At 39.6% G+C, this 24,025-nt stretch overlaps 1 protein-coding gene across 1 annotated transcript; it reads right to left on the minus strand.

Annotated features, from left to right (window-relative positions):
• Positions 1–146: 146 nt before the first annotated feature.
• Positions 147–22,808, minus strand: atad1a (ATPase family AAA domain containing 1a). Its single transcript, XM_086032030.1, has 10 exons — positions 22,703–22,808; positions 20,674–20,888; positions 20,483–20,581; positions 17,550–17,670; positions 11,781–11,981; positions 5,581–5,687; positions 5,323–5,412; positions 4,928–4,978; positions 4,670–4,842; positions 147–3,106 (listed from the first exon to the last, which is right to left on the minus strand). Exons 2-10 carry the CDS (start codon positions 20,842–20,844, stop codon positions 2,977–2,979), a joined length of 1,143 nt encoding a protein of 380 aa, XP_085888156.1. The 5' UTR covers positions 20,845–20,888; positions 22,703–22,808; the 3' UTR covers positions 147–2,976.
• Between the last annotated feature and the right edge of the window lie 1,217 nt (positions 22,809–24,025).

A 24,025-nucleotide genomic window follows, 5' to 3' on the forward strand; every position in this document is an offset into this window, starting at 1 on the left:
ATATATATATATATGTATATTTATATATATATATATATATATATATATATATATATATATATATATATATATATATATATATATATATATATATATATATATATATATATATATATATATATATATATATATATATATTTGGGAAGAAGTATAGTTGGAAGCCTATTTTTCCAGTCTATGTAATTTTGCTTGTCTGAGTTTTTAGTGGGAAACGCTAACGGAAGCCCGTTTAAAATCGGCGGACTGGCCCATAGGTGGGTACGTTTTTTTCCGGACGGATAAACAGACGGCGGAAGGGTACCGCGGCTGTAGGCGGAAGGCAATAAACATTTTAGTAAAATGCCCAGCTGTGTGTATGTGTGTGTCAATGTATCACACATATATGTGTATATAAACACGGACACTTACACAATGTAAGGGTAAACTTATTTTTTACCGACGCACATTAGAATTTATATCTAAAGCTCTGGATAGGACATGCTTTTGTTTTGTGAAAGTACTGAATGTTGTTTTGCCATTTTATGTCAAGGAAAACAATATTTGAGCTGGCCGGATTTAAAAGACGAAACGGGAAACAATGGTTAACTGATAAAACAACTATGGATAAAAAAAATAAATAAAAAAAAGATAAATTGGAATGTAAGGGAACATGCGAACAATCAACAGATATCTGTTAGAAGTGAGTAAAAGTGAGTTTTTGACCACAAGGGAACACAATTTCAATGTGACATTTAAAAGAAATGTGCAATTTAAAAATACTTTGTGACTAAGAAATGATATTAAAACCTTTCATCTCAAATGCCACCCTTTTTCTGTAATTGTAAATTCTGAGTGGTGTCCATTTTGGAACAACAATCCCACTTTTCCAACTGTATTTGTCTTGCTGGTATAGAGCAGCAGGCAAAATCTTGTTTAACATTGTCCTTCTGTCACCAAGGATATTATTTTTTCCAACACTGCTTGTTCCTAATGTGATTCACCCAGGATAATTTACATAAAATCACTGCACTGGCATATCGGAAATAATGCAGTGTATTTTAGTTCTTGTCATGACTCACTATTTAGAAACCAGCAGGCTCATTCATATGCATCAACGTTCATCAACTTCTCTACATTGAGCTTTTATGACTAAATGCGGGTGTGAAGAATTTATTTTTGTGCCAACAGCCTCGATGGAGGGTCTCTGAAAAACATGCATGATGTTGCAAGTACTTCTACGTAAGTGTGGAACTGCCAATGTGCCTGCCTCCCTGCTGTGACGTAGACGGCTGAGACGGAAGCTCCAAAAGGAGGCGTGTCAATTTGTCGTGAATCTCATCCTAAAAGGCCCTTAAATCACTACTGAGTCTTTTAGGGGTGTGAATTTTTGTACTGATGTCATTTTTGCGCGCATACCTATTACATAAGTGGCAATGTTCAGCCCGTCCAAGTGTCCCTTTAAAAGAGTACACCAATTTGAGTTGGAATTTGGGACGACGTGTAACGCTAGCCATATTACTAAATCTACAGAAATACATTTTAAGATGTTAAATGATATCTTGATTTGATCATTTGATCACTTGAGACAAAGACATTTAAAAATATAATAGTGTTTTTGTATTGATGATGCATAGTAGCTTAATGGAAAACTCTAAATTGTCCCCAGTTGTGTTGTGAGTGTGAATGGTTTTTTTTGTCTACGTGTGCACTGCGTTTGGCTGGCAACCACTTCAGGGTGTATTCCGCCTACTGCCCGCAGACGGCCGGAATAGGCTCCGGCTCACCCGCGACCCACGTGAGGATAAGCGTCTTGGATAACAGATGGATGGCTGGAAGTAAACACCTTAACATCTACCGATACTCTTTGATGGGCATTTCAATGTTGGATATCTGAAAAGGACTATGAAACACCCAAACTGGAATATAAAGACAATAAATGTGGGACCATACAGTGGGACAAGAAATGGGAATTGATGTGCAATACTTTGATAATTGTTGCTATACAGTTCATCCGTACAGTATGTGTAGATTTGTGAAATGCAGTCAATACCCCGTTGCATTATGGGAAAAAAATCCAGAACGGAAATCAAGCAGTGCAGACATAAGAAATCATAAAATGTATGATTAAACAATGTTTACTTGTTTAATTTTTGAACATATTGGCATAATGTAGGGCAATGCTAAACAAATAAATGAGATTTTCTTTTTTCTTGCGCATGCACAAGTCAATACTCCATGGCAATACAGGGAAAAAATGTTTTTAGAATTTAGCCTACAAGTACGCATTTGCAAGCACGTTTAAATGTATTTATTTTCACATGTACTTGCAAATATGTTTAAAGGTATTTGCAAATACGTTTGAATGTATTGATGTTCAGATGTACTTGCAAATATGTTTAAAGGTATTTGCAAATGCGTTCGAACGCATTTGCCAGTCAGAAATGTTCACTCCACATTGGCAGTTTCACACTTACGTACATGTACTGCTGCTAATGTTGCCACTGGCAGAGCTAGGATTTTTTTTTTTTTTTTTTAAATAAACCCCCCCCAAATTCTTCAGAAAACGCTGATAAAAATTAATTAACTGTACCCTACAGGGGACGGGGGGAAATGTGGAGGAAAAAAAATGCCCATTTGATTGGAAAATACGTAATAAAATTAAATTATCTGGCCGGGCAGCTGTGGGGGTCCAAGCATATTTTGGCCTCCTAATCCAACCCCAGCCCCCCACGCCCCCACCCAACTCCGCCTGCGATTGTTATATTGTGTTATTTAGGTTTGAGAATACATGGTCTTTTACAAAGAGCCACAGCAAATGATGAAGGTTTGCGCATGGCTCTGATAGTAGTTTCCTTGCATAACTCGAGAGAGAAGAGCCACAAACTCAGTGCTGCCTCCTGTTCATTGTAAAGAAGAAACAGGTCAAGACAAAAAGGAGTATGTACCTGACAAACATCACGGAGGACAAAAAAGAAATCCCACTAGTTTAAAAGATTTTCAGTCCAGTGGAACCTCAGGAACAATTGGTAACATGGTCGCCGTGCCCCGTTTGGACTCCCTCATCTTGTCCAGGCCAAAGAGGAGGTCGAGCTGGGTGATTGGACGCAATCTATCCTCATCCACGGGTCTGCAGCACATAACATGAAAAGTTACTGACAACATGCAGACAAAGATATGAATGGTTCACATTATTGTTTGAGAATAAATATTTTGCCTTTACATAGATAACATTTGCTCGATATTGACAGAAATATATTTAACAATGTATTTTTGTATTTGTGGCTGTAGTGAACATTGGTGTGGACACATGGTTAATGTTAGAATATCATGGAAAACGTAATTTCAGTAATTCAAAAAGTGAAACTCAGCGATTTACTACACCAAGTGAAATACAGTGGTGCCTTGACTTACAAGTTCAACTTTCTCCATGAAGGCTCTCGTACCTCAAAACACGCATAAGGGCTGTGCAATTAATCAAATTTTGATGATTACACTCCACGATTACAAAATTGGCATAATCGTAAAAAAACATTATTAATACTAATTTTGAGTTGTTTTGAGGCATGCGCACATGAGTTACTCCACTGCGTCGCCCTCTCCAAGCTAGCTAGCTATCTATCTAGCCAGCCAGCCCGCAAGTCACACTGCACACGCTCCTGCTCAATGTTTTAACAGAATAACACACCTACAAATGGCACAAGACTCGCCACAGGAACGACTTGTAAACAAGCTCGGCAAGTCGAAATCGCTTATTTGGTTACCTTTTGGGTTTGCCGTGGATAGGGTTGCCAGCTTTCTCACTCCTAAATAAGGGACAGGTGCACAGACTGACTCAAGCAGTCTTCTGTCATTTTGCGCAGCCAGAGAGAAGTCCTTACATGACAGGTGGAGTGATTGCCGCTTGTTCTGAGATTGACGCTTTATCTGATCTAGGATCTGTCATGTGTAGTACCGAGAGTCTCCAATGGGAGTGCTGTAATGTGCTATCACTGTTTAAGAACCAGCAATGTATGTTCGAGCAAAGTATACAAGTAAAAGACATTGAGCTGCCAACCCGTCTGTGTCCGTCATTATTGACAATCGATCGCCATCCAAAGCTTTACTAAAAGCATCTTATATTACAGGATCGGTAGATTGCAGTTTTCTGTATTTGCAAGAGTTGATAGTCAATATACGGGACATTTAAGGTCCCGTATGGGACAAAGCAAATTAGCCCAAATTACGGGACGTCCCGGCTAATACGGGACACATGATATTTCCGTTTTTTCTTTTTTCATAAATTTGCAAACATTTCTACATTTAAGTTTTTTTCCTGTTAATATGGGTGGCTGAGTGTACATGAATGAGAAATAAAATGCACTTTTTTGATTTTGGCAAATGGCTGCAATGACACACAAAAATTTCAAGGGGTCTGAATACTTTCCGTAGCCACTGTATGTATGCGTGTACAGGTGCGTATGTATGAATAGAGTATTTGTATTTATGAACATGTTCTCTATGTATTCAAACACTTGTCCCTCCCAATGTGAAAACCTAACACATCAAGGTGTGAGCATTGAACTTTATAATAAACCTTATTATGAGTTAATTCCCGATTCATGATTCCTCCTCTAGTGTCAAGCTTGAATTTGAGAGTGTGACTGTTACGCTAATAGAAGCTTAGCTGAAATGTTGTGGGTGTGGCTCATACGTTTCGTCTTCCTGGACCTCTCCTAATTGCTGGGCGATCTGCCTCATCTGTTCCTTGCGGACGTAGTCTCGAACTCGGTACATGGCAGCATCGCGGCAAAGTTCCCGCAGGTCGCTGCCTGAGTAGCCTTCTGTCTTCTCGGCGATCTCCTTCAGATTAATAGTGCTGCTCAGCTGCCCAACAAAAAGCAAGGTGGTAACATGACAATAATTGTAAGGCAGTCTTCACTGTGCTTTAAGCATGCATAAATCATCTTACATTTTCTTCCGCCAGTATCAACCGCAGGATGTCATGTCTTTGTTTCGTGTTCTGCAAAAAAAGCACAATAAAGCTAAATGGTTTGAGTGGTGCTGTACATGAACACCACCACGATGAACATTTTAAAGTACACTGGCCATCATGGTTCTTGTTCGAGTTTGTGTTTCAAAAAGTTATTGTCCAAAGTTGTTTATTTTTCAGCAGGCGGGGCAACAACTGAAATCAACCGTTAATTCTGAAGTATTCATTTTATCATTACATAATGAAAGGCGTCTTAAAAGGTGGACAATGTAAAAGTATTTTAATATGTATTTTACAGTAACTATACAGTACAAGATTCCTGCGGACATACAATATTTCACAGATTGAAAATGCTTTTGCAAGGACGTTCTTACAGGAAGGCCAACGTGAAATGTGGTAGGCATTCTGCGTAGGATAGCAGGATCTACATCTTGTGGTCGGTTTGTTGCCCCCATGACCATCACCTGCAATGGAGACAATGAATCTGTGCCCACATGCTAGTACAAAGAGCTAACAGCTACATACAGTAGCTGCTGATAGACAACAACAAAGATCTGGTAGCATTGTAAAGGCAACTCCAAAGAGACACAAGCAGATTTTGTCACAGAGTGTGAGCAAGTGCTGGTATTTACTTGAGTGGCTGAGGAAGTTTCCAGACCATCCCACAGGCTCATAAACTGGGCCTTCATCATGGCTGTGGCCTCGTGATCAAGGCTGGAGCGATTCCTGAGAAATGAGTCTGACAAACACAAAATCAATAACATGTACATCTGAACATCAAAGTGGGATTAAAATAAATGTTACCATTTAGACAGAACCATTATTGGATTCTGGATTATGTTTTGTGTGGGCAGTGATTCAAAATAGCAGTTTGGAAGATTAAACTTGACAATTTAGGGACTATAATGAGGTCCTTTGGGAGGGTTTTCCCTTGTGTTCAAGTACACAGTAAGAATTACCCAACTCTTTATTTGGGGCACCAGATCCAGCATATGGTGCAACCTTTCTTCTTTTTTTACTCTCAGTTTATTTCTCATAGATTAAAAAACTTGGGGTGGCCATTGGGAATTTGGGGAAAATATGTGAATTTTCCAGAATGGTCGGTGTATTTCCGGGCCATTCCTGGCCACCACGGCCGCCAGCCGGCGTTCATTTCAATGGAGAAAGATGATTTCAGACATGAGTGTTTTAATATACTAACTTACTGGTTACTGCCGTAGCTCAAGGCACCACTTTATTGTCCAATTTATTTTCAAAGAATGAATTTGGTGAAAATAAGTGCTTGTATAACAGGTTAAACTAAAGAAAATAGCAATTTTTGTTTGGGATGTCCCGATACAACCTTTTCACTTCCGATACCGATATTGGAGCCTTGAGTACTGTCCGATAATGACCTGATACGATATCAGCAAGAATGATAAAAAGAAAGAAATTATAAAAAAGAATATTATATAATATTATATTATATATCTTAATACTATATGATATATTATATATAATTCAGTATATGGATGGGAACGGAGTCTGGAATTGCTTGCTGGTATATGAGTGCTAATAACCGAGATTTTGGATGTAGACCGATGTAATCCGGTAGTTTTTTTGGTCTGATATCGGACAGATATCAATATCGGCTCGGGACACCCCTAATTTTGGTACAGATTTCCGCTAAAATTATAATAGCAAAATCCATCTAGCTAGAATTCTTTAAGCATACACACAATATTTTCTTTAGTGGGGAAACACAAAATGATGAAATGGGGCAGATATTGCCACCAGGCCTTGTGTTGGACACCCATGATGTAAGATCATTATTTCATGATTTTTCCTATCCTTTTCTAATTTAATTGGGTAACATTTTGAATATTACATAAATAAAATGTGTGTGATTACATTTGTCAGTCAATTGTAGATCTGACACGAACATGCAGGACAGTGATAACAATTTGGAACCAAACCAAACACAATTATTTCTGACATGCATCAAAGGTGCTGTTGCTATCAGGCAGTGTTGGGACCGAGCTTTATTTTTGTAATCTTCTGCGTAAGTTTTTTTTTTCTGCGGTTTATGAAATTTACATTACATATTTATTTTCACTTACAGGGACTTTAAGTAAGTCATGATTTTTAAACAATATGCGCGAAAATGACTTTTATATGCATTATCCCATGCAAGGACAAACCGGGCGTAAGGTTTGGTCTGCAATACCCTGCTAAGCTTCACATCACCGTTAACGGCAAAGAACACTTCTTTACGGACCCCGACAGAGCAACGGAGTTCGCCGAGCAGCACTTCGGGGCTGCCTCCACTGATTAACGGTTGGTGTGTGGAATGTTTGGATGGCACGAACTACCGGTACGACACTCCTTTCTATTTTCTCTGGATGTTGATTCATTCATGCCCTTTTATTTGGATGCGTGTTTACTGTATTTTGAAGTTTAAATTACTCTACTTGCTCTTTGGCACAGCGATGGCAGGCTGTGCGGTTCGTTGTCTATCGACAGACTATTCTCAACCAGTGTTACAGCACACCACTGCATAATGTTAATGTCGTTATGTGCCAATTTTTTGGTGATTTACTTTAATAGAGAAAATTGTATTTACAGTTTACGACGTGGACCTTAATAATAGGCTCAGGTGCACGGGTGTGTCATTTTTGGGATCCGGCTCACCTGTCTTGTTTCTGTATGTACGCTTTGACTGCGGAGTTACTTTTGCTATGTATTGACTTGGTTGTTGCTATTAGATTGCAGTTTTAGCAACCAGAAGTTGTTCTACACTTGCATTTTTGACATTGACTTTCTTTTTTGTAAGATGTTATTTTTCTGTTCATCTTTTCTTTTTTTTCTTTTTTCTTTTCATTGTTTTTTAAATTTTGTTATTTCAATTTATTCATTTACTTTTTGCTTTTTTCCTTCATTTATGGAGTCGCGCCATGCAGTGTGTTGTAGCTATGGCAAGACATTTAGGGGTTCTATGTTGGTGTTTAGAGGGTGGGAAATCTGCTCAATGGTGAACACTAGACTTGCTGTCATGGGAAGCTTAAGACCTCACCAGGATTCTCACTCCGATGCAGGATAGTGGTGTGATCCTAGGTGGCGGACGAGGGGGCCTTACTTTCACTTCTTGGAACGTGAAGGGGCTGAACCATCCAGTCAAGAGGGGTAAAGTGTTAGCCCATTTGAAATCCCTGTCATCCGATATTATATTTCTACAAGAGACTCATCTAAAAATGACTCCCAAGTTCGATTGCGCTGCAGGTGGAGGTAAGGGCGTCCCATTTAGACACCACTCAACTAACATAGACATAGAAGGACATAGAAGGATGCTACCTTATTGTGACAGGGGAAATTTACTCTGTTCCCATAACTTTAGTTAATATTTACGGTCTTAACTTTGATCATCCTGCCTTCTTCAGGGCTGTGTTCTCCTTGATAAATAATATTTCACAAACTAATCTGATTATAGGAGGGGACCTAAATTGCACGCTGGACCCTTATTTGGACAGCTCGTCTACGAAACGTGCCTCATCTTCTAATACCAGGGACTTTCTAAGAGCATACATTGACAACTCCAACCTATCTGCTGTGTGGAGATTTTTCCACCCAACGGAACGGGAATGCTCTTTTCATTCGCATGTCCATATTGTATACACTCGCATTGATTGCTTCTTGATAGATTCTAAATTACTGCCGCAAATTTACGACTGTAAACATCATGACATATTGATCTCAGATCACGCCCCCATTATACTCTCGCTTAATTTTGATGGTTTGCACTCCTTCCGGCCTCTCTGGAGGATGGACCCTCAATTGGTTAACGGCCCCAAATTTTTGCAATACTTCCAGGAACAATTGGAAATATTTTTCGACACTAATGATATGCCGGAACCCTCCCCAGGCTTACTCTGGGAGACTTTAAAAGCATATATGAGGGGTTGTGTAATTTCATATATGGGGCAAAGAAACAAGAGAAATACGGCTAAACTCAAGGAGTTAGAGGAGCGAATTCATCTTCTTGATAAAGAGAATTTTCTTTGGCTATGGAGCACCTTGCTGAGATTCAAATAACTAAGACTTTTTCATCTTTATCGAAAGCTAATTACCTCCCTCTTGTGGCCAAATTACAGTCGAACATTCAATTTTGGAGATCACTCCCTATTTCTATGATTGGCAGGATCAATCATCCATCCATTATCTATACCGCTTATCCTCACAAGGGTCGCGGGGCGTGCTGGAGCCTATCCCAGCTGTCTTTGGGCAGTAGGTGGGGGACACCCTGAATTGGTTGCCAGCCAATCGCAGGGCACACAGAGACAAACATCCGCACTCACAATCACACCTAGGGGCAGTTTAGAGAGTCCAATCAACTTACCATGCATGTTTTTGGAATGTGGGAGGAAACCGGAGTGCCCGGAGAAAACCCACGCAGGCACGGGGAGAACATGCAAACTCCACACAGGGAGGCCGGGGCCGGGATCGAACCCACGACCTCTGAACTGTGAGGCGGACGTGCTAACCAGTCGAACACCGTGCCGCCCTTGGCAGGATCAACACTATTAAAATGATGTTTCTCCCACAATTATTGTGTCTCATTCAGTGCATCCCTATTTTCTTGCCAAAATCCTTCTTTAAAAAATTAGACTCGATCATTCTTCCTTTTGTCTGGGATTATAGGGCTCCTAGGATCAGGAAAGCCCATTTGTTAAACCGAAACCCGCTGGTGGGCTTGGTCTCCCCGATTTTTGTCTCTATTACTGGGCCTTCAATCTTAAAGTAATTTCAATCTTGATGACCGACTTCACAGTAACCCCTTGCTGGTTGCAGTTGGAGAGGGAGCAGTGCAGCCCTCATGCTTTGGATGCAGTGGTCTTGTCGCCAACTCCTTTGGATAGCTCTGTCCATGGCGGCAGCGTGATTATACATTCGATGGTCAAAATTTGGAAACAAATTAAGACACACTTGGAGATTGACTGGCTGTCCTTCCTACTTCCAGCGGCTGGGAATCCCTCCTTTCACAACTCGATAAGGGTTTTTCCTTAAATGGAGCGAGCTTGGCATTTGCAGAATAGCTGATCTTTTTTTGGGCGACAGTTTTGCTTCTTTTGCACAACTGCAAGATACTTACAATCTCCCCAAGAATAACTTCTTCAGGTTCTTACAAATTTGAAATTATGTGCGCACCCATGTGCCCTCTTTTGAAAGAGCATCCCCAACTGTCTTGGACCGGTGCCTTCTGCAACTAATGGACTCTGGTAGAAAACTGTCACGTTATTATGACTTCCTGATGTCTATTAACCCACCTTCTGTGACCGTAATCAAAACTGCATGGGAGGCTGAGATGGGTATGCAGATCCTGATATGATTTGGGACAAAAGCCTTAACGAAATTAATGACTGCTCTGTTAACACGAGACACTGCCTCATTCAATTTCGAGTCATTCAGAGGCTCCACTATTCAAAATCAAAACTCCATAAGCTTTTCCCAGATATTTCACAACAATGTGACAAGTGCAACCTAGCGGAGGCAACCCTCCTCCACAGCTTCGCTCTTTGCCCCAATCTGGAGAGGTATTAGATGCGCATCTTTCGAACCCTTTCTGACGCACTGAATGTTCATCTGGAACCAGACCCGATCTTAATTGTATTCAACTATTCAGACTCCATATCCACTTTAAAGAAGGCGCAGAGGCAACTTATTTCCTATGGTATGGTGACGGCGAAGAAACGTTTTCTTCTATTCTGGAAGAAGAAGGAGGCCCCTACTTATCGGTTGTGCCTCAGTGAAATATTTAATACTATCCACCTTGAAAAGATAAGGTTCGCCTTAAAGAACTGTGAGTCGCAATTCAACAAGGTCTGGTCGCCCCTTGTCCGCCACCTACGAGATGATGGTTCCATTCATTGATTAAAGACCTTTATTCCTGGTTTCCATGACAATTTTGACAACAATATGAGTACTTGAGCAGATTGGGGGTGTTTGTGTGTGTGTGTATATATATATATATATATATATGTATATATAGATATATTTATATATATATATATATATACACACATATTTTCATTTCTTGTAAGGTATATTTGCTTTCTTCACTGAAAATGAAAATGTGTTGCTTTACTGTCTCATGTGGTTCAAATCCCTTCAATAAAAAAATAAAAACATATTTGACAAAAAGATATGTTTATAGACAATGACAATACATATCGACGGCTTCATTACAGAATAGAGGATGGTAATCAGCTGAGATTATTAGTTATTTTGTTTTTGGAGGTATTTCTGGGAAAACCTCTGTTTTTTTAGAGCGTGATTCTGAAGTCGTCCTTAGGCTTTTCGCCAGGCGCTTTAGGCCTTAAAGAGTCAAACGATTATGTGTATTGGAATTGTGTATTTTGAGTATTTTTGAAAAATAACTCATTGTGGTAGCTCTCTTTAATAAAATCCCAATTAAAGACTTTATTCAGAAAAGTAGGGTTAAGAATATAACTTTTTTTTAACTATAAATCCTAACTATTCAGGTGTACAGTGGGTAAGGAAAGTACTGTATTCAGCCCCCTTGAAATGTTTCCCTTTCTGTGTCATTGCAGCCATTTGCCAAAATAAAAAAAGTTAGTTTTATTTCTCATTAATGTACACTCAGCACCCCATCTTGAGAGAAAAAAAGAGAAATGTAGACATTTTTGCAAATTTATTAAAAAAGAAAAACTCAAATATCAAATGATCATAAGTATTCAGAAAGTGACAAATTTCAAGGGGTCTGAATACTTTCCGTACCCACTGTATATATATGCATTCAAAAGAATGTGCAGAGAGTCATCCTGTTTGATCGACTCACCAATTTCATCAATAAAAATGATACACGGCTGTAGTTTGACTGCCAACGAAAAGACAGCAGCTGTCAGCTTTTGTGATTCGCCATACCACATATCGGTCAGCGTAGATGCCTGCAGGTTGATGAACTTGCAGCCAGAAGCTTTGGCTGTTGCTTTAGCAATCATGGTTTTTCCACAGCCCGGAGGACCAAACAATAAAACACCTGCAAGGAAAAAACAGTAAGAGGTCTTAGTCATTTTACAAATTTACTATTACTCTGTTGAGTTCTTCACTGTTATTTAAGAGAAAATGTGAATAAAGCGTTCCCTCACTTTTTATAGGTTATAATATTTATCAAAATGCCCTGTTTCAACTAGTGGGCCTGCTGGGAAAATATTCTTGAAATAATAATTGAAAAAATATGGTTGGGTTGACTTCCACTTTAACTAGTCTAAACACGGCATTCTGATTAATATTGTGTTTGTGGGATATGAGCTAAGCAGTAAAATCCACCCATTTTTCGCCATCTCAGGGTGCGGCCATTTTGCCACTTTCTGTCGAATGAAAATGACATCACAGTTTTTCAGGGCTCGGGTAACAACCAAACACTTCTCACCTGTTTTCTGAAGCTGAGCCACGATCGGTCGTTACCTGAGCCCTGAGCAACTGTGATGTCATTTTTGTCAACAGAAATGGTGAAATGGCGCGTCCAGACATGGCTAAAAACAGGTGGATTTTACTGCTTAACTCATATTCAACAAGCACAATATTAATCAGAATTCCGTGTTTAGACTAGTGGGGCTGCATAGAATGTGTTCATGTGAAGATCATTTTTAGGTTGACTTCCGCTTTAAGAACATGTTTTATACTGCTCTCCATCTTCACTTGTTTGTGATGGTGAGAAGCAGAAGATAATGCTGTAAAAGCAATATCACGCCCATGACTCAGGAGCAATGTAAACTGGTAATCCAGCATTATTGCTGGCGGTGTTTGTGTTGCCACTGATGTCATTGTTTCAGGAAAGCTGCTTATTGATGGAGTCAGAGCTTCATCTACTGGACAAACGCTGCAAGGGCTTCATTAAATTCCAACCATCCCAATCATACACAGTGACATGAGTTGATATAAAAAGTCTACACATCATTGTGCAAATGCCAGGCTTTTGTGATGTAAAAATAGGTTGAGGATAATTGTGTGACTTTTTCCACCTACAATTTAGCTGAGACAATGTGGTTGCACATGTGTGACTGTGATCAGAATTAACCAGTCTCATTCAAACTCACATTAATTGAGCACACAATCATTAAAATGTCTCAGTTGACCTCAAAATGAAGTTAAGTTGTTGTAGTGCACCTTTCATGACATTTTTGTAGTCACAGCACAATCCATGTTCGATTCCACAGCATCAGAGGTATCTCAGTGTTCAAAGGTTTAAGCCAAGAGAGGGGTCAAAATAATTTCCAAGGCATTAAATATCATGTTGGGGTTTGCCCCAATTCCAGTGAGGTTGGAACGTTGTCTAAAACGTGAATTCTTTTCAACCAATTTTCTGTTATATAATATTATATTAACTGTTCAAACTGATGAACTCTGTGTGTGTGTGTGTTTTGTTGCAAACATTCATTCATTTTGAGTTTTTATGCCTGCAACATGTTCCAAAAACGCTAAAACAGGGGCATGTTTACCACTGTGTTACATCACTTTCCTTTTAACACCACTCAATAAGTGTTTGGGAAATGAGGACACACATTTTTGAAGCTTTGTAGGTGGAATTATTTCCCATTCTTGCTTGATATACAACTATAGTTGCTCAACAGTCCGGAGCCTCTATTGTTGTTCCATACTGCACAGGGTACACATTTTCAACGGGAGACAGGTCTGGACTGTTGACAGGCCAGTGTAGTACTTACACTGTTTTATTATGAAGTTACACTGTCACAGCACTGCCTTGCTGAAATAATCAGGGACATCTCCGAAAAATCCATTACTTGGATGGCAGCACACAGTACGTTGCTCCAAAAGCTGTATGTACCTTTCACCACGAATGGTGCGTTCACAGATGTGCAAGTTACCATGCCATAGGCACGAACACACACCCATACCATCGCAGATGCTGGCTTTTGAACTTTGCACTAATAACGAACTTTGTGCTAATAACAATCCGGATGGCACATTTCCTGTTTGGCTCAGAGGACACAAAATCCATGATTTCCGAATACAATTTGAAATATGGACATACTTTTCCCCTTTGTATTAATTCCTATGTCCCTAGTTCCTTCTACTGCTATGTGGATGAAAGACAGATCTATGTCCTGCTAAGCAAAAAAGATAGTTTGGTCCTGTCTAGAGGAAATCAAAGCCTGGATGTCACTGAATTTCTTAAATTTCAAAAAGAAAACATAAGTTCAGTCCCAGTGGCCCTTCTCTTCTACATTCCATTGACTTGGGCCCCCTGGCATCTTAACTAAAAAAAAACAGTCTCAAACTTGGGTTTTAAATTGTACAGTGATTTTAAATTGGACCGGCAAATCAGTACTGTTGTTGGATCCAGCTTTTCATTTTAGGCAGCTGGCTCAGGTAAAGCCCTTCCTTTCTCAACAGCACACACAACAGAACAGTACTACATGCCTTACTTACATCTCAGCTATATTACTGTAATGCACTTTATTTTGCACTTTATTTTGGAGTTAGCCAGTCCTCGCTCAAGCGTCTCCAATTGGTCTAAAATGCTGCTGCTCGCCTTCTAACTGGAACTTGGAAGAGGGAGCACATAAGCCCAATTCTGGCCTACCTTCTCCTGGTTCACGTTAAGATACCGTATTTTCCGGACTATAAGTCGCAGTTTTTTTTCATAGTTTCCTAAAAGCTATTAAAATACATGAATAATTTAAACGGTTAAAATCTAATATTTTGATAATTAATTAAAATAGTATGATAAAGACAATTTGACTGTCTATCAATATACATCCATACAACATAGTGTACTGTTGCTTTAAGACACTGGCTGAGGTCTTGCATCAGCCACACATATGGAGCTGAGAGCGGGGAAGAGAACAAAGACATAATTACGATCGAATACATAAATACTTTTGGAGACTCGGAAACATTCTACACTGTCGGGGATAAATAAAAGACTTATTTAATCGATCTACAACCGTTTTGGTGAGTTTAAAGTTATCTTACCGTAACTTTCTTGTATGCTACATGTTTGAATGTGAGCTAAATGTTACCATTGTAGCTCGGTGGAAATGATGTGTACTAAGAGCACAATTAATTCCTTCCAAAAATGCGACTTATACTCCAGTGCGACTTATATATGTTTTTTTCTTCTTTATTATGCAATTTATGGTTGGTGCGGCTTATACTCCGGAGTGACTTATAGTCCGTAAAATACGGTACTGATATTTGTCTTGACATTTTTAAATGGCCTCGTCCCCCGATCATACCTCTCTGAGCTCCTCCACCCCTATGCACCTGCCTGGTGCCTCAGGTCTGCGGATCGGGCTCTACTGGAGGTGCAGAGGACTAAGGATTGAGCCTTTTCTGTTGCTAGTCCTTCCCTCTGGAAATACCTTTAATTAAACCTTAGGCAAGCCCCCTCTCTGTCCACTTTTAAAACTCGTTTGAAGACACATTTTTATTCTTTGGCTTTCGACCCAACATGAGACTGAAGTGTTCTGCTGCTTTCTGGTGTCTACCGTATGTGTTTTAGTATCATTAATTTCTGTTTTAATTTACTACTTTCTTGCAGTCTTTATTGTTGTATTATTGGTATTTTATGTTATATGTGAAGTGCTTTGTTACAGCTGCAGCTGTTGGGAAATGCACTAGATAAATAAAACTGTATTGTATCTCAGATGAGCCCGGTCCCAGAGATGCCCGTGGTGTTTCTGGGTGTTGTTGATGCATGGCTTTCACTTTTCATGGTCAAGTTTTACCTTGGATTTTGTAGATGTAGCAACAAAATGTGTCGAGCCCACGTGGCAATATTCTTTGCACAATGATGCCGGTTTTTAATACAATGCCGCCTGCGGGATCAAAGGGCACGGGCATTCAATTTTGGTTTTTGCTTACGTGGAGAGATCGCTGAATTCCTTGCCATTGTACATCGAGAAACATTGTTCTTAAACTGTGGGACTATTTGCTCGCATGATTGGTCACAAAGTGGTGAACCTCACGTCTCCTTGCTTGTGAACAGCTGCGCCTTTCAGGGATGCTCCTTTTACAGCCAATCATACACTAACCTGTTTCCAATTTCCCTGTTCATCTGTGTAATGTTACAAAACTGTGTTTTTTGAGCATTCCTCAGCATCAACTGAAAATGATGAACACGTCATTAGATAACCATCACGTGTGTAAATATTGGACAAGCTTGCACAATGATACACATCAACGCCGAATGGAATGCATCTAGCATTAATCCCGGAAGAATGAAGCCTTATGGTTTCAAGACAACAGGATGAAATAAGATCAGGGGCGTGCGAATCACAGTAGTTCCCCGGTGCAAACGGCTGATGACCACCCAACTTGGGGACTGGCTCGCGAGCGCAGTGCACCAACAGCTGAGCTAAAAAAAAGCACGGGCCGCCAGCTTGCTTTACAATCGTATTAGAAGATATGCGAAGTCAGCCTTTATAACAAGCTCTCCTCTGTTATATACAACCCGAAAAGTTTTCATATTTGGGGGGCTGGATGTACTTTTCTCGAAGTATTTGCCCCCTGTATCACAGCATGATTTTCATATTGTATTATTGGGCCACTGATCAACATGCATCTAATATATTAACATCGATGAGGCTCCATCGCCCCTTTGGCCCCGCCCTCTGCACACCCTGAATAAGGTGAGATATTACTTTGGATCCGAAAGATGTGACGAACGTTTTTTTAGGCACAAAATACATTTTGGAGAACAAGTGGATTAGGAGGTGTAGCTGCACACTCATGGACAATCCTCTAATAAATTTGTGCTACCTTGCATGCATGATCAAAACAGTGATGCTTTGTTCCGGTGTCTCAGTGATATGATCGGCTTAGTTTACAAGTGCTGGTGAAATCCACTCGCATTTTGTAAGGCAAAGACTCGCTCCCATGAATTTCCAAATTTTAGAATTTGGGAAGGCGAAGGAGCGAAAGGACAGAGATTATCCCCCGGGCAGATTAGCTCCACCTCTGGCTTGTTAAAAATACGGTTGGTTTTTAATGTCACATATTTGTTTTATTTTTTTGTTCAATGTTATCACTGCCCTGTGTTGATGCTTGTCATGCAATTTTGGCATCTGCGCATGCAGGTTTCATGCGTTCCAGCAATGTAAACACAACCATATCGGTGGTGTCACTTGAAATGTACACAGACACTCGGCTATAGGCATTACATGGGAAATCGGCACTTAAACCTGCAGTAGAGTATAAATCCAGCCTCGTATATACTCATTTTAAGATTCAGCAAAGTGTTTGTTTTCCTGCTTTGTTCTTAAGGGAATAAAGCAAAGTGTAACAACAACAGGACAGGAATCTTAAGTGGTAGAACTGCAAAGCCTACAAAGCTGAAACAAGACAAGGGCAAACCTGTCAGAACTGGACTTACAATGAGATGTACCCTCCCCGAAAATATCTCGTTATATCTCTGCTCTGCACTTATATACTGTATGTGTGCTTCTAGCTTACGATGTAAAATAGCCTTTAGCCACATTATTTCTGTACATGGGTGTTGAATTGTATAACAATACAATACAATACAATACAATACAATACAATACAATACAATACAATGTTTACAACATGAAAGAGTTACCTTTTGGTGGCTGAAATAGTTTGGATCCAGCCAAAAGGTGTCTTTTCTGAAAGGGAAGAATGACTGTATCTTGTAGCTCATTGATTATCTCATCTAGACCTGCTATATCTCTCCAGGACACCTGCAGCGAGACAAAGTTCAGTTAAAATCTGAGCATTTGTCTTTGCAAGAGCAATTACGATATGGGGTACTGTATAACTGTCCGGCCTCTTAATTTATTTTGGTCAAAACTAGGGCTGAATGATTTTGGGAAAATAATCAAATTGCATTTCCAAGTTTTCCCTCAATTGTGATTGCAATTTAACATGCAATTTTTATTCATTCATTTTTTTTTACCTGTCCCGTTTGACTGCTGAGTAATGCAGAATGGGGACTTGGTATCCCTTTTATGAAGAAACATTTTCTCTGTGCAACATTGAAGTTTAGTATACTGCCACTGCAGCAATGCTCATGAGATTTTAATGACCATGTTTGTTTAGCTAAATTGATTGGACTCTCTAAATTGCACCTAGGTGTGATTGTGAGTGCGGATGTTTGTCTCTGTGTGCCCTGCGATTGGCTGGCAACCAATTCAGGGTGTCCCCTGCCTACTGCCCGAAGACAGCTGGGATAGGCTCCAGCACGCCCCGCGACGCTTGTGAGGATAAGCGGTATCGATAATGGATGGATGGATGGATGGATGTTTGTTTACCTGGTTCATACTATTATACACAATTGTCCATCCATCCTCCAAACAGTTTATCCTCAAAAGTTGTTAATGAGTTCATCTTGTGTTCTTATATATTAAATAATTTGTGTTTTTTCTTTTTTTAAGACATGGAGATTTTGGTATTTACCTCTACTAGTTTCGACATCAAAACTCTGAATATATAAGAAGCCAAGATGAACTCATTAACGACCATGCGGCAGTGCAGCATCATCATCTGAAGAGGACTTAAAAACCCCTAAAGAAGACGACAGTTTGAAGCCGAAACTAGTAGATGTAAATAAGAAAACCTCATTGTGTTAAGTAAAGAAAAAGCTAATTATTTCCTTCACAAAGGTCGCGTGCATGCTTGAAGCAAACCTATCTGACTTGGGGTGAGAGGCACAGTGCAATTGTCCTTTTTTTTTCTTTGTTAAATATAATGAAATTTGCACAGTTTGCTGGTACTGTGTTTTTTGCGCTTGATTTTGGTGTTATTTATTGGCCAAATGTGTTATTTCCATAAAATGGTGTTAGTACTGAAGTAGACAAAATTGAGAATATAGATATGTATGTTCATTTATTTCATGTTTTTGGGGGTAATGTTCTATAAAAACAATTAAAAATCACAATTAATCATCTCCTCAACATGTTTGCACCATTAAAATCTTATCAGTAGCTTTCACCACATCCACACCCTTGTTTACGCTTCTTTACGACAGTTAAAATCCAAAGGATGTCGACTTGAATGCCTCTATAAGAAAAACGGACTCACTGTGCACCAGGACATGTACATTCACCATCTCAATCACTACGACTTTGTATTTCAAGCAAAGTCTACCTACTACACAACTTTAATACATAAAAATGAAGGCAACTCCAAGGCACTATTCTCCCTGCTTGACAATATCTCACATCCACCGGACTCCATTCCCTCCTACTTGCACTCATCAGTTTTCTGGAATTACATTACAAAAATTTAACTCATTTGATGCCTACATCGTTTTAAATTGTTTTTATAATCTACTAGTAAAGCTTGCCTCCCGACTTTGGTCCCTCTTATCATTAACATCATTCACTCATCTCTTTCCACTGGTACTGTTCCTACAGAATTCAAAACAGCATCCATAACCCCAAAACTAACAAAAAAGAAAACGGATCAGATCCTAATAATTTCAATAACCTTTGTTCTATCTCTAACCTACCATTTCTTCCCAAACATTTTGGAAAAGACCGTTGCTTCCTTGCTCCATTCCCCTCTTGCTTCCAATAACCTTCCGCCCCCTCCACAGTACAGAAACAGCACTCAGCAAGATCACCGACGACCTCCTCCTGGCAGCCGACTCTGACCTACCATTCTCATCCTCCTCGATTTGACTGCAGCTTTCTCACACCATCCTCCTTAACAGACTTCATAACATTGGCATTACACACACACCTCTTCAATGGTTCAACTCCTACCTGTCCAGCCATGTTCAAGAAGTGAAAAGGTTTATGGCAACCTCTGTTGACGCATGCTTGTGTGTGCGTATGCTCTTGCAGACAAGTGCGTATTTGTGTGCATGCCCGTAAACTTTATTGCTACTCTCAAGTGTGTATAGGTCATGCCTGACCAGGGGCCAGTCCACTAAAACATATCTTATTCTGCTACTATGGGGAAATGCTAGTGTGTTTGTGTGACAGAGATTGTGAGAAAGAGCTGTATATGGGGAGGTAGTGACATGAGTAGCTTGATTTTCGGGCAATGTTACGGCCGTTTTCTTGTTTTTCCTTCTCTCCCCCAAATCACAGTCTTTGCTATTTTGTAGTTCATCGCAATTAGATTTTGGTTATGTAATTCTTCAGCCCTACTCAGAACTGGAGCAAAAAAGTAGGAGTTCAACAACACCGCAAACCAACACAAATGAGTAACCGCAGTGATATACGCGCTTGAGGCCTTTAAACCAGTCGAACGTGATATGATTAATACATATGTTTGGAGACAATGACAATATTGTAACAGTTTGTAACAGAATGGATTTTCTATTCAACTTTTTTTTGTCATTAAAAATAGGATTTTTATCTCGCACTGACACTTTATTTTTACATATCCGATTGAAACAGTTTTTGGGGAGCTGTTGAGCCAGGCGCTCTAGGCCTTAATAGGTTAATCAGAAGAATGCCATATTTCAATGAGTGGACCTGCATAGAACATATTCTGGAAAAAAAAAGAGTGTTCGTTCTTAATGACAAGGGTTATAACCATTACCTTCATTGTTTGGGGATCCACTAGTTGTGATGCGATGTTCATCTCATACTCAGTAAGCTTGACCCCTTCAACACCAATCCTCTTCATAAGCTGTTCCGCCTGGGGGCACAAGGGTTGATTAATATTGGTGCAGATGCTGCTAAAGTAGCACACTTGGTTTTAGTTTTAACAATGAAATGCAAGATAAATACCCTTTTCTTGGCTTGGCTTTTCTGTTTAGCAGTAGGGTCCATTGCTTCCACAATCCATTTGATGCTGTAGTAGGTGGCTGCCCCAAAGATCGTCAGCCTCAACAGCATGCCCACCACCTCATTCCTGGTCAATGGCCGGAGCAGAGCCTCTCGAGGAAGATCTTTCAGCATCTTGGCTATCTGATGTCAGTCCATTGAAGTGGATAGAAGTACAACTATAGAGACAAATTACCAGAGCTGGGCAATTTTTATGAATAAGGGTGGAGGGTAGCGGCCGGACCGGCAAAAAAGGGTCAAGTGCCCAGCTCTGCAAATTACCATAGTGCAGGATTCACCAACCTTTTTAAAAGTGAGAGCAACTTTTTGAGTTCTAATTAATTCAAAAGGCCACCAGTGTGATGCACACTTCTGAATGAATATTTGCTCAGTTTATCTTGTAATTAAATGTGAATAAATAATATTCACCCGTGTGAAGTCACTGTTCATGTTCATAATTTCTCACAATGATTTAACAAGGTAGGAAACGGATAAATGTCAATATGCAACACTATACAGTACAGTGGTACCTCTACTTACGAACGTCTGTCCATACGAAATTTTCACGTTACGAAACGCCTCAACAGGAAAGTATTGCCTCTCAAGATACGAAAGGTAAAAATGCTGTATGGGCTGCCACTTGCAGCTCTGGAGTATTCTGAACGCAACATACTCATAGCTGCTCTGCCATTGGCTAGCCTAGCATCTTACTGGCATTCCATTGGCTAAGAGGGATCTCGACCGTATGTGTCTATGTGTGCAGATAGACAGGTAGACAGATAGATATGTGATAGATATGTCTATGCAGCGTCCTCGTCATTCGCCCCTCGGGCCATGAGGTGTTCCGATAGTTTTACGTGAATTAAAAACGAGGAAAAGAAAAAAAGGAGAAAATCGGTTTTCTTGTCCATACAAACAAAGCAAGAGATAATATAAAAGCATGATAAGGGGGTGCGTCTGGTTGATCTCGCCAAAGAATATGACCATAATGTATCAACAGTCGCCACGTTATTAAATAAGTTCTTTACAAAACGCCAGGCAAAAACCACTTCTGAGAGAGAACATGAACCAAAGAGGGCAAAAAGCGATGAGGACAGCAATTAAAAGGTCAACGACCATCATTTTTACCCTTTACTCTATTCTTTGTTTTTATACATTATGCACAACTCTCATTTATTGTGCAGTAATCTAATTGTAACATGTATTCTTTTACATGTTTTGATGCATTTTTATGCTTTATAAAACATTTATGTCTGAATATTGGGGGGCTTGGAACAGATTAGGGCATTTACATGGAAAACGCGTCTCTACTTACAAAATTTTCTACTTAAGAAATATCTTCCAGAACCAATTAATTTCGTAAGTAGAGGTACCACTGTATATCAATATATACGCTAAAGCGTTGACATTTTGAAATGATCCCTTCCACAACGTTCCTAATAAATAACAATGCCCTATCGCTGGTGAGCTAGGTTACTCACGTCGTCTCTGTTGATGACCCCTGCTGTAGTATTACACAACTTGCATGTAATGCATGCACTATGAATTGTGTTTATACATGCAATTATGACACATCAGATAGCTTTGGTGATTCCAACAACTGCATGCTTTAACATTTATTTAGTCTTAACATTTCATGATAATACAATTATTTAACGTTACATACCGGGATACATATACAATACATACACGGGATTGTGTACAGTGTGAACCTTATAGTTAGTAAATTAACTTTAACATTCGGCCCGTTAACTTCAGATTTATACATTAAGCGGTGTTTGAGCATGACATCCACTTAGTACGATGTAAGGAACATTTAGGCATTTATTTTAAATTCACGCTCAGAGTACGTCGTAACCTAGCACCTTGAAGAAAGCTGCGGCTAACAAACGCTTTTTCAGTAATGCGTGTCATCATCATGAGAGCAAGTTAAACATAGCTCAATCATTTTTATGCAACGCTGTACACAAAAACTGAAAGGTGTCAATCTTACCAAAAGAGATTAGATGATGTAAACGCACGGGTACATAGTGTGCATCGCGCATGTAGATCGAGCAGAAACATGAACTGCAGTGGGTTCCGGATGTTCTTTTTTTTTTTACTCTTCCTCTTGTGTCTACTGGAACAAAAGTTGCCACTGGGTGGCAGTAATCACGCAGAGGTTAAAGCGACGGTGGTCAGCACCGAGGACAGCGTTCATAAAAGTATTAGAGGTTAAAAAAATAAAATAAAATAAAAATAAAGCAGCAGAGCACTGCAGAAGAGCTAACTGGGAATGGAATCAATCATTGTGTATGGTTGTGGGCAAATAACCGAAGCATTTGTCTTCTCCTTTTCTATTAAATGGTGAACACTATTTTACAAATCTTAAACGCTCATCTATGTTTGGATTTTACTCGTTTCTATTGCTGCGTGATAATGGATAATCCCCTTTGAGCAGCCTTAGAGATAAGGTCCAAACAAATGGGCTTCCCTCAAATGCAATTATTCACTCATGGGTCAAAGTGATTGTTAATTGTCCCATATTGTGCATCAAATGGGCAAATGCTGTAACACCCTGTATCCAGATGGCATTCGTTCAGGATTTTCATCAGGAAAATAGAAGTAGGCTGCTGATAAGAAAATAAATGTAAAACCCCCAAAATCAGTGAAGGTAGATACAAATTGAAGCAGACGCTTTGCAAAAATAGTTGTTTTCATATTTTATAACAACTGTCCAGAGAAGAGGTACAACAAAAATCGCCCCCCCGTTTAGTACTTTGTCTCCTCTTAATGGAATAATCGGAACCAAAACTTACATTTGCAGTTGTCATTATTTTTTACATTACTCTTCTATAAGGTATCACCATGTCTCTTGTACAGACAAATCGAGAAAAATATCAGACTGAGCTTCAAGAATTGGGCAAATGAAAGTCCAGACTTGCTGGAAAAAAAAATGGCAAAAAATAAGTGCTACTCATCACACCTCTGGCCCTTAAACTGCTTCATAAAAGGCGTAATCCCTGATATAGCGCTTGTGGCGTGCCCAGGAGATAGTGGACAGGCAGCACCATGTTGATGGGTCTGGGCAGCAATGTGCTTGCTTGTGTATCTGCAAAGTGCAGCTGGGGTTCCAAATTCCCACAACACCTTCCACCATGCCTAAACATCCTCCCTAAAGTGGATGGATTTAAAAAAAAAAAAAAAGTCAGATGACTTGCCTGTCAAGCTTTACTTAGCATTGCTGAAAACATTCACATTCAAAACCATTTCTCTTCAGTGTCTGATACCTGTAATGTAGCTGTACAACATAATACCTGTTAATGCAACATTAATA

Source organism: Filicampus tigris, chromosome 5 (genome assembly GCF_054856515.1).
Source record: "Filicampus tigris isolate MCC_2025a chromosome 5, RoL_Ftig_1.0, whole genome shotgun sequence".
In the NCBI taxonomy this organism is placed as follows: domain Eukaryota; kingdom Metazoa; phylum Chordata; class Actinopteri; order Syngnathiformes; family Syngnathidae; genus Filicampus; species Filicampus tigris.

What these genes read in the sequence shown, in the direction of transcription:
- atad1a (XM_086032030.1), bottom strand. Translation starts at nt 20,844, where the DNA reads ATGCTGAAAGATCTTCCTCGAGAGGCTCTGCTCCGGCCATTGACCAGG. An exon ending in CATTTTTATTGATGAAATTG is followed by an intron (nt 5,688 to 11,780) that starts GTGAGTCGATCA and finishes TGTGTTTGTCAG; the next exon opens with ACTCATTTCTCAGGAATCGC. An exon ending in TGATACTGGCGGAAGAAAAT is followed by an intron (nt 4,843 to 4,927) that starts GTAAGATGATTT and finishes TTTGTTGGGCAG; the next exon opens with CTGAGCAGCACTATTAATCT.